Genomic DNA, 10,226 nt, shown 5'->3' with positions numbered 1-10,226 from the left:
AGTTGGATGCCATGTGAATATTTTTCTTCCATATGTGTGTTCCCTTTAAGCAATCGTCTAGTGTCACTTGAAACTGATGAGGGCTCTTTTGGAGGTTATTTTTGGGAAGGTGGTGAAACAACAGACAGCTGTTCTTGGGAACAAGTGTCATAGGATCTGCCTAAGCTAGCTTCCAGTTAAAAAAAAGTCTGAGGTGCATTGTCCTTTCCTTCATAACATTAGGTTGTTTACTAGTGGCCTGAAAGTGTCAATTCAGCTTCCCAAACACCTAGGAAAGAAGGTAACTTACATTTACTAAGAACCTACTGTGTGCCAGGATGTGACTCTGGTCAAAGTATAGCTTTAAGGTGGAGAACTGGTAAGCTAGGTGTTCTTGAACAACCCTGTTACACACGACAATTCGCAGCTTTTTCCAGCTTGTATACAATGTTCTTCCTAATTGGACATTGACTGACCACCAATAAAGGCAAAGTCAGCACTTAAAATTGGTCCAGATCCTCCTATGCTGAGTAGTTGTCTTGCAGTCATTTTCACTGCAATATTAAAAGACTGGAAACGTAATAGAAACGAGGTACGATAAATAAACTCCTGAATTAAAAGGTTTGTTAAAAGGTTGGACAAATGCGTCTGTCTTTTTAGGATCTTGTTAAGTAGGTGGAGGGGTCACTTTTAGGGGATAAAGGGATCAACGGAATAAAACTGATTGAACTTGAGGCTGTGCAGATTTGGAAAGCCATATCAAGACTTGCCTAAATCTATATAAATCAATTTGTGTGCCAGAGAATGAAGAGCTGACTTTTTTCAAATGCCAACTCAGCAATTACAAAGTCTGCTGGTGGTTAATTAAAAACTACCATCTCATTATGTTCAGAGTTAAATTACAAGTGTGAAAAGACTACTGTTTGCAATAACTGAATGCTCTGTACTCTCTGTGCTCTCATCAAAAGGAGGGCAGGGATAAATAACTTTTATTTAACTCACTGAAAAATCTCTCTCAGCTCTTTCATGTTTAATTAACTTCTTCCCAGAGCTTGGGTCTTAACTTAGAGTTCCTAAACAGTAATGGAAATATTTGTTCATTTTGTGCAGAAGATTTTTCTTCCATTAGTTGAGTAGAAAAGTTAGATATAATTGAACCCCAAAGATGCTGGGAAAAGTGACACCCATCCAAAGATTTTCACTGAGGCCACTAAATCCAGAAGAGATTTATGACAGAAAAATGGCAGAAAATGGTGATTTTTGCTTTACTGCTTGTGTGCCTCCAAGACTGGAGAGCTGGGGTCGTAAACACTTCTGTGGACCGGTCAAGTTTTAGTTCTCATTTGTAAGTCTGTCTTAAGGAACTTAATGTTTTGCTATTTCAAGGATTCCACTGTCAGAAAAGAGACCAAACTTTTATCACCATGGTGGATGTGAAGTGTCTGAGTGACGACGAATTACAGAACGAACTTGACAAGTTTGGATTTTCACCTGGCCCAATACTATGTATGTATGCAGCAAGTATTAGAGACTACTCAATGATTACCTATAAGCTACCTCCAAAGATTGAGAATTATTTACAGTGGAAGGAACCTATGCAATAAAAACCATTAAAATAGAAAGAGGAAAAAAATTTAAAACCCAGCTCTTACTCACAGATTAGTAAATTTGGTGCCAAAGAGGAAGGATTGTTTTTTTACAGGAGTGAAACACCAGTTACTCTTGATTATATCACCCTGGGCTCTTTATGCATTTCTAGTATGTGCACTGTGTTCACTGTTTATGTACTTACTGTCCATATTTCCCGCACATAGGATGTACAACTTCTTCTGTCTTGTTCCCCAACGTACCCAATGCCTGACTCCGTGGCCAATCCACAGGGGCCCCACCTTAAGTGATGGTGGAAGGAAAGGAGTGAGTTGAGTAGTTGTGGGGTCTACCTTATTGTAAAAGCCATAATTAGCCAATAATGTAAGATACAAGAATAAGGACCTGAACTGTGAAATATTTTGAATCCAGTGAGATCACATACACAAACAGAGCAACTTAACTGCTCTCCACGTTCCTTCTCAGCTTCCACCAGAAAAGTGAAGGAAAAGAAGTTAGTGCAATTGTTGGTCTCAACTCCCTGTGCATCACCCGAGATGAACGGACCCAGAGAACTGGACAGGGCTCAGGACTATGATGACAGTGAAGGTACCATCAGAAGCTGTACTGTAGATAGCAGCTGTGCGCTTACTCATACCTTGTCCGGCATGATTTATGCAGCTTTAAATGGTAGGCAGGGTGACCTGTGAAATATCCCTACGGGCTCTTTGCACACAGAGCCTGGAAAATAGGCCCTTGGGCTGCAAAAGGAATCTGTTGACTCCATGTCTACATTCATGCCAGTGCCTCAGTGGGGCAGACTGTCAGGGGAAGGACTGGTCATTCTGCACGTTCTCTTACTAAACAGAGCCAACTCTGTGTTTGATTTCTAAAACCGGAAGTTCCTACAGGTGATTTCCAGGTCTCTTTTGAGGTCTCAACCTCTGCTTTGCCTCAATCAATAAATTTGACAATGATTTTCTTCAGATTAAACGATTGCACATCCATTAAGAAATATGAACTAGGGACTTCCCTGGTGGCGCAGTGGTTAAGAATCCGCCTGCCAATGCAGGGGACACGGGTTTGAGCCCTGGTCCGGGAAGATCCCACATGCCACGGAGCAACTAAGCCTGTGCGCCACAACTAATGAGCCTGCGCTCTAGAGCCCGCGAGCCGCAACTACTGAGCCCACGTACCACAACTACTGAAGCCTGCGCGCCTAAAGCCCATGCTCCGCAACAAGAGAAGCCACCGCACTGAGTAGCCCGCACACCGCAACGAAGAGCAGCCCCCGCTCGCCGCAACTAGAGAAAGCTCGCACACAGCAACAAAGACCCAACACAGCCAAAAATAAAATATAAATAAATTTTTTTAAAAATTAAAAAAAAAATGAAATATGAACTAGGTTGCACCTCCCCAAACTCCTCCTGTGCCTACTGCCTTCCTGATTTAATCTGGGCTGACCACAGCTGGTCTCTTCCAGGTCCCAGGGAGGGCGGGAGTGGTGAACTCTGGGATCCGTGGGTTTCCCTTCAAGTGGCCCCTGCCCCAGGTGCACCATTCTCCTGCAGGGGTGTCCAGTTTGGGCTCTTAGGGGTGGGCTTGAAGATTCCCACAATGCATTCCGAGGCTCTTTCATCCAATAAATATTTATTAGGAGTCCTATGTGAGCCGCAGTAAATAACAGAAACTATCACTTATTGAAGGCCATCAGTGCATTTCTGGCCTAACAGGCATTATCTCATTTAACCTTCACAATACTTAGGTGAAGTTCAGACAGGCCAGGTGACTGGCCCAACATCATATAGCTAGGAAGTAGCCCCCAAAGATAAGCTTCCATTAGAATGTGCCATGAAGAGTGAGGTCCATCTGTCTTCATTACCATCACGTGTCCAGGTCCTAGAACAGTACTAGGCACACAGCAGGAATTCGCATATATTGAATATACTGTGACAGAACTGAGATTTGAACCCGGGTCTGGCTGTCATAATTGTGCTCTTTCAACCACATACTCTACACTTTTCTCACAATTTCTATTATGAGGATGAACAGATGACATTTTTGTCCATGTCTGGACAAAAAATGGCAGTTTCATATAGTTCAAATTAAGAGCTCAACAAACAATGTAAGTGCCTGGGGCCCTCTGAAAAGTCCCCTGTAACGCCTGGTATTGGTGGTGGCGCAGGCACTGGGAGCTTTCCCCGAGAGTCTGGCATGGCCTCATTTGGAAATGGCAGCAAAGTTTGGGGACAGACCCCACTGGCCCCTGAGCAGAACAGCTGGCATGGGGGTACCTCAAGGCAAGTGACGACCCCAGACCCTTTCTGGATGTGAGATGCCTTCAAAGTCTTGACCCAGACCTGGGGCTGCCTCTGTTCCCTGCCAAAGATACGAGCTGAGGGGACTAGACCAGCCCTCTGATGAAAAGCAGTGTCAGACTAGAAGATTCCAGAGAGGAAGGCTTGTACACTCACTGCTCACGACTGCCCAGGACTGCAGGTCAGACCTGCACAAGCAAGCTGTTGTGGTCTCAAGCCATCCCGGTTCCCAGCATGTAGCCCTCCGAAGAGGTGCATTTATGCGAGGGCTAGGAGAAAGCTGGTCCTTCGGTTTGCTTTAGACTGTCTACCTGATGCTAGCCAACTGCGGGCAGTCAGGTCAGAGGGGGAAGCTCTGGTTCAGTCCTACTCTTGTAATGCTATTCTGCAATGTCAATGGCCGGTGGTTAATACAAACAGAAAACCTGCTTCTCAAGGTCAGGTCTGAATTGGATGTTTGAATCTGCCCGTTGAGGACCCTCAATAAGACCCTAGTGCCATTAGAGTGGAGGGGTTGTCATGGAACTCATGGGATCTTGTGGAATTCAGCCTTGGGCATTTCACAGAGACATCCTGGCCTGGGGTGGGGTTGTGGTGGAGGGGCAGGGCAGTTCCAGACCTGAGGCTGAGCATTAGGTCATCCAAACAATGGGTGGATTCGATTTTTCTCATTTTCACTCATTGTTTTGTCACTAGGTGGACATAGCGTTAATGATCTCACCTCTTTTCAAACTTCCCAAATATCTGTGACATGGAGAACTCATTTAAAATCCCCTGCATTAGGGCTTCTCTGGTGGCGCAGTGGTTGGGAATCCGCCTGCCAATGCAGGAGACATGGGTTCGAGCCCTGGTCCAGGAGGATCCCACATGCTGCGGAGCAGCTAGGCCCGTGCGCCACAACTGCTGAGCCTGCGCTCCAGAGCCCACCTGCCACAATTACTGAGCACGCGTACCACAATAACTGAAGCCCATGCTTCAGGAGAAGCCACCGCAATGAGAGGCCTGTGCACCGCAAGGAACAGTGGCCCCTGCTCACCACAACTGGAGAAAGCCTGTGCGCAGCAAAGAGGACCCAATGCAGCAAAAAATAAAAATAAATAAATTAATAAAATCCCCTGCATTAAAACCTCTGCTGAATGTCCAACAGCACACAACTGCTCCAAGTTTATCAAAATGCTTCTTCACAGACTGAAGCCGAGGGTTGATCAACAACCTTTTCTGCTCCTGGCGGTTCCCCTGCTTTTAAAGCCTTTTTGCACAGGTTTGGCCTGCCCTCCCCTGCATGCTTCTTGGGATACAGAAGAAATCCTCCTTCCCTATCTTGACAATCAGGGATGCATGAGGCTTACAGCTGCTTTGAAGGGGCAATGACTAGACTAAAAACGCGCCCAGATGAGCAGCCAGCTCAGGCTCTGCAATGTATTTCTCGCAGAGGCGTACAAATGTGACAGCCTCCCTGGTAGAAGCCCTCCCTGTGCTCCCAGGGGAAGGCCTGTGTGTTCCACAAAGGCCACTGCAGAAATGTTCTTTTCCCTCAGAAAGGCAAAGTGAATTTTCTTCCCCTCACAAAAATCTTTGCCCTACAGTTGAGAGAATTCACTCCTACCATTGGTGTGTATTCCCTTTGCTAGCTCATATGTTCTCATGGCCTATTTTCCTTTTGTTTCCCATGATCCAGAGCTTAATGCCACTATCATTTCGAAAGGAAATATCATATTCTCATCAGAAAAAAACAAGGGACCCAAAAAAGTATGTACAATTCTAATGCATGAATACTTTTACACATATATTAAATATAGAAAATAGCACTTTTCATGTGTATTAAGAAGGGAAATAGAGAGTCACTACATTCTGTTACAATGGTAAAATCCTGGTTTAAAACAGCTCATTTTAATGAAGGTTTCTGTTTTCTGAAACTATTTCCACGTTCTAGCATAGGACCCAGAGTCACAGTGTCCCCCTGCGCCATCTCCTCACCCTGAGATGGCCACCCTCTCTCCCCTCCAGCTGTTGTCCCCTCTCTCTCCTTTTGCCGCCCGTGGTCTCGTATAGACCCACAGTGAGCATGGAATAACTGTGAGTTCCTGTTCCCGTCTCTCTCTCTCTCTCTCTCTCTCTCTCTCTCTCTCTCTCTCTCTCTCTCTCGGACACTGCGGTCACTGAAGCACAAGACCAGGTGTGTGAGAGTAACAGGTTTGGGTAAGCCCAGCTGGCTTAGAGACCCTGCCCTTCCACTTGCTAGTTGTGCGACCTTAACAGATCTAAGCCTCCCCTAGTGCAGCGCTTAACAGCAGCGTCCGCTTACAGGGTGGCTGGGAAGGGAAAGGCCAGTAACGCTCTTAGCCCTGGACCTGGCACATCATTAGCTCACATAATGAACTCCAGGTCGACAACTCTGGGGAGCCTTTCTCAGTCTTCTGACCACTGTCCCTCCTTATTTAGAGACACCTGTTTTCTTCGGCTTGGGCAGCTCTGTGCTCTCTTGGTTCTTGGTTCTACCCTCTACTCAGCTGTGCTGAGTCTTTGTCTTTTCGCCCCTAAAGAAGCTTGTGCCTGAGGTCTGTCTTCAGCCCTCTTCCCTTCCGCTCTGCATCGTTTCCCTTGCTGTCTCCTCACTTCCCGCCTCTATGTCGTGACTCCACATAGAACCTCCACACAGGACACCCCTCCTAGGCTTAGGCCTGCATATCCAGCTGCTTTCTGTCCTGGAGAACTCCTTCCTTCTCCTTCTCTTCTCCTCCTGCTTTCCCTCCTTCCCTCATTCACCCAACAAATGTTTGTCATCATGAACATTTCAAAGATTAGATATATGTATATATGTATTTATACTTCCCCCTGTGGTTACATTCCAGCACCTCACATTCAGGGTATCCAGGATCAAGCTCATTTTCACTCATCCCAACCTGCATTTGTGGCCTCTGTTTATCCTGATGGCTTTACTGCCTTCCCACTGTCCAGGCTCAAAGCCTCCCCTCAGCTCCTTAGGTATAAACAATTGCCAAGTCCCATGGATTAGAATTATGAGTTTTTAAAAAATTATCCCCCCTTCTCTTCCCACTGCCGCTATCTTAGCTTGCATTCAGCTACTTAAAAACAATTTTTTTTTTTAACAATTGCAAAATCCTCCTAACTGGCCTCTCTTCCTCCAACTTTTCCCAATTCAGGTCCAAATCTATCAGCAGAGATTGAATCACATTATTAATTTGCCTGGAGACTTTACAACAAGAGGCAAACTTATTATGCACCATGAGGAGACACCAATGTCTCCTGTAACTTTATCTCCCTCATCGTCGGATCCAAACCATAATTACTTGTTTCTGCATCTCTCACACTTTCTTCCCACGTGCCTTTGCCTTAACTGTTCTTTATGCCTGGAATTCCTTTCATTTTCCCACCCCCTCCCCATTTTTCTTCCTGTTAAAATATTGTGATCATTTAAGGAACGTCTCAAAGGCCAATCCTGTGCATCCCTTTACAGTTGCCTTTTATTCCCTTCATTGGCTGTCACGGGCTCTTGCACATAGTAGGATCCCAAAGCTCACCTCATCAAACACTCTAGTGACAAACAGGTTAAGTTTACAAATGTGATCTAGTATTTAAACTACCTGCTGAGCTTAAATACCAAATGAAAAGGAGCCCCCAAGTAAACACTCCTGCCGTACACTCTAGCTTTAACTTCCCGTTTAAACACAATTCAAATTAGATGAAGGAATTCAGATATCTTATAAATTTTCTAAAAGGTTTTTAAAAATCTTCTAAATGGCTCATTAAAGGAATCCTTTCCATTCATTAAACCTCGTTTCCACAGAAAACCCTTTTGTATAGTTCCTGCAAAGACATTTACAGGAGAAACAGCAGCCTGAGTATTTAAAAACGCATCAGGTGGGACCAGTGCCCTTCAGTCTTTGCTTTACATAAACCCGAAATAAAACCACATCAATATTTTGAATTGGCAATAGAATTTAATAGAAAGTTTGTGATGGCATAAAATGTTTTGATCTGAAGGATTTACATAAGCCATTTTGATTCTCAGAAGGGCCCCAAGACATCTGTTCAACTTTAAATCTGAAAGTAAATGTAAATAAGCACTTAAATTTCCATGTAAAAGGTGGTAGAACATGTGTTTATTGAGACACTTGTCGAACACCATAGACCTTAATTACTTAAAAGCAGTGGTCTGTACCTAACAGTCCTCTAAGTACCTGCAAAGGTAGTATTTGCATTTCTTTGAAACACCAATGAACACACATTTTCCTCTCATTTCAGTAGGTTTCTAGTGGAATACAAACCACTTTGAGATTTGGATTATGTCGATTTGTGGACACTTTTTCATAGTCTGTGTGCTTTATCAAATCACATATATGGCCCATTTGATTTGGTGATTAAGACCACCGGAAAGCCAGGTCATTATTTTTTTTAATTGTTTTTTTTTTTTCATCAGATAGACTCTAAACACAGCTTATGTTTCCACTGATGGAGGAGGGAGTTAAGCCAATGTGTATAACTCAGGCTCTAAGTCCCCTTCCCCTAAAGAGGAAAAAAAATAGGGTTTGGGGGCAGTAGGGACCATATAATTTATCATCCCAAACAGGATACTTTTGAGAATGAAAGGGGAGACTAACCAGAAGGGACTCTGGAATAACAGAAGTAAAGCAGCACTGTCCTGGCGAAACAGGGCATATTGTCACCCCGGGTTTGGGAGTGGCTCCAAAGGGTGAAGTGTTTGGACGTGCATGCTGGTTGCGGAGGACTGATGCAGGCAATATCCAGAGGGCAGCTGACCCGGGCAGGTGTGTGCTCCTGGCCCCATCTGGGTGTTCCCTTATTCTCTCCCAGACAGAGCATGCTGTTTCCTGCCAGAACCTCTGTTCATTCTGTTCTCCCATCCTGGAATGCCTTCTTCTCATCTTGCCACCTGTCCTATACTACATTCCACTAGGAGTTTCTCAAAATGGATTCTGTGGGTCTGGTTCTAGGAATCTGCCTTTTCAATCAACCCCTACTTCCACCCTCTGCCCAGGAGCTTCTGCTCTAGGCTGTAAACTTTTGAGGGTAAAAACCTATGTCTGAATCCTCTATGTTTAATTCAACATATGGGGGGAGAGGGAGTTACTCAGTCCCTGTTGGCCAAACTGAAAGGAAACTTTACCCTACACTGATGTTGAAGAGCTCGCTTTCTGACTTCCTAGTCTGTGGCATCTCCTGGACATACCTTGATGTATTCTCTTGAGAGACAATGCTTAGGTCATCACAAATTGATGACCATCCAGGGAATGGTTGTAGCAGAGCTTCCACTCCTGGATCTCAGCCTGTGAGTTAACAACTATTTATTGTGTACAGGGCATTGTGCTAGACCTTCTTGAGGAAGAAAATAGGAGCAAAAGGGGCCGTAGTTTCTATCCTGAAGAAATTTAAATAGAGCTCTGGAAACAAAGAATATGTGTACCAAAAATATGGACTCTAGAGTCTGACTGCCTGGGTTCAAATCCCAGTTCTGCCACTAACTTTGACAAGACACTTGGCCTCTCTGTGTCTTAGTTTCGTCATCTATAAATACGGATAATAATAGTCTCAACTGCATAGAGTGTTGTGAGGATTCAGTAGAAATAAGTAAAATAGAGTAGTGATGACATATAATAAGAGTTGTATAAGTGCAATAAGTATTATTCTATCATTAATATTATTATTATATAAAAAGCATGATCTTTAATTATCTGCAATACAAAGCAATATAATTAGTGAAAAATAATATAATGGAAACTGAATCTTTAGTACTGAACTCCCAAGTGCCATAGAATGTGATTTACAGGTGCCTACAAATATGTTTATATAGTTAAATATACAGATGTAACTAAAGATTGTTCTCTGTGGGCGCCGTGTGTTGAATGAGGCAGACCAAGCATTTAAAAAAAGTCATATGTGCCCTCCCAGTATATAGGATTCCTTCTTCTCAATCTTAGGTTTAAATCCATCCTGTGCCCCTTTAAACACTTTTTTGAACAATTTATTTTGAGATAAGTTCAAACTTAGGGAAAGTTGCCAGAATAGTACATAGAATTCCCATATCCCAGATAATCTAATTGTTACCTTTCACCACACTTTTTTTTTTATTGGACTACAGTTGATTTACAATGTTGTGTTAGTTTCAGGTGTACAGCACAGTGATTCAGTTATACATATATATATATATATATATATATATATATATATATTCTTTTTCAGCTTCTTTTCCCTTATAGGTTATTACAAAATATTGAGTATAGTTCCCTGTGCTATACAGTAGGTCCCTAGTGTGTGTGTGTTTGTGTGTGTGTGCACGCATGCAGGTACCCTACCATTATG

The 10,226-nt window shown here is 43.6% G+C and overlaps 1 protein-coding gene across 1 annotated transcript; it reads left to right on the top strand.

Annotated features, from left to right (window-relative positions):
• Positions 1–1,390: 1,390 nt before the first annotated feature.
• Positions 1,391–3,160, top strand: LEMD1 (LEM domain containing 1). The gene is made up of 3 exons (XM_073802204.1): positions 1,391–1,485; positions 2,053–2,190; positions 3,138–3,160. The coding sequence occupies exons 1-3, from the start codon at positions 1,404–1,406 to the stop codon at positions 3,158–3,160; spliced, it is 243 nt and encodes an 80-aa protein (XP_073658305.1). The 5' UTR covers positions 1,391–1,403.
• The last annotated feature ends 7,066 nt before the right edge of the window (positions 3,161–10,226 follow it).

Source organism: Tursiops truncatus, chromosome 1, assembly GCF_011762595.2.
Source record: "Tursiops truncatus isolate mTurTru1 chromosome 1, mTurTru1.mat.Y, whole genome shotgun sequence".
Lineage (NCBI taxonomy): Eukaryota > Metazoa > Chordata > Mammalia > Artiodactyla > Delphinidae > Tursiops > Tursiops truncatus.
Note: the sequence above shows the minus strand (reverse complement) of the source record. Positions and strands in the feature narration are given on the sequence as shown.

Excerpts from the sequence above, each read along its gene's own strand:
- LEMD1 (XM_073802204.1), top strand. The coding sequence starts at position 1,404 with ATGGTGGATGTGAAGTGTCTGAGTGACGACGAATTACAGAACGAACTT. Across the intron at positions 1,486-2,052 it reads TTCACCTGGCCCAATACTAT|CTTCCACCAGAAAAGTGAAG; the intron begins GTATGTATGCAG and ends GTTCCTTCTCAG. Across the intron at positions 2,191-3,137 it reads TGAAGGTACCATCAGAAGCT|GGGTGTCCAGTTTGGGCTCT; the intron begins GTACTGTAGATA and ends ATTCTCCTGCAG.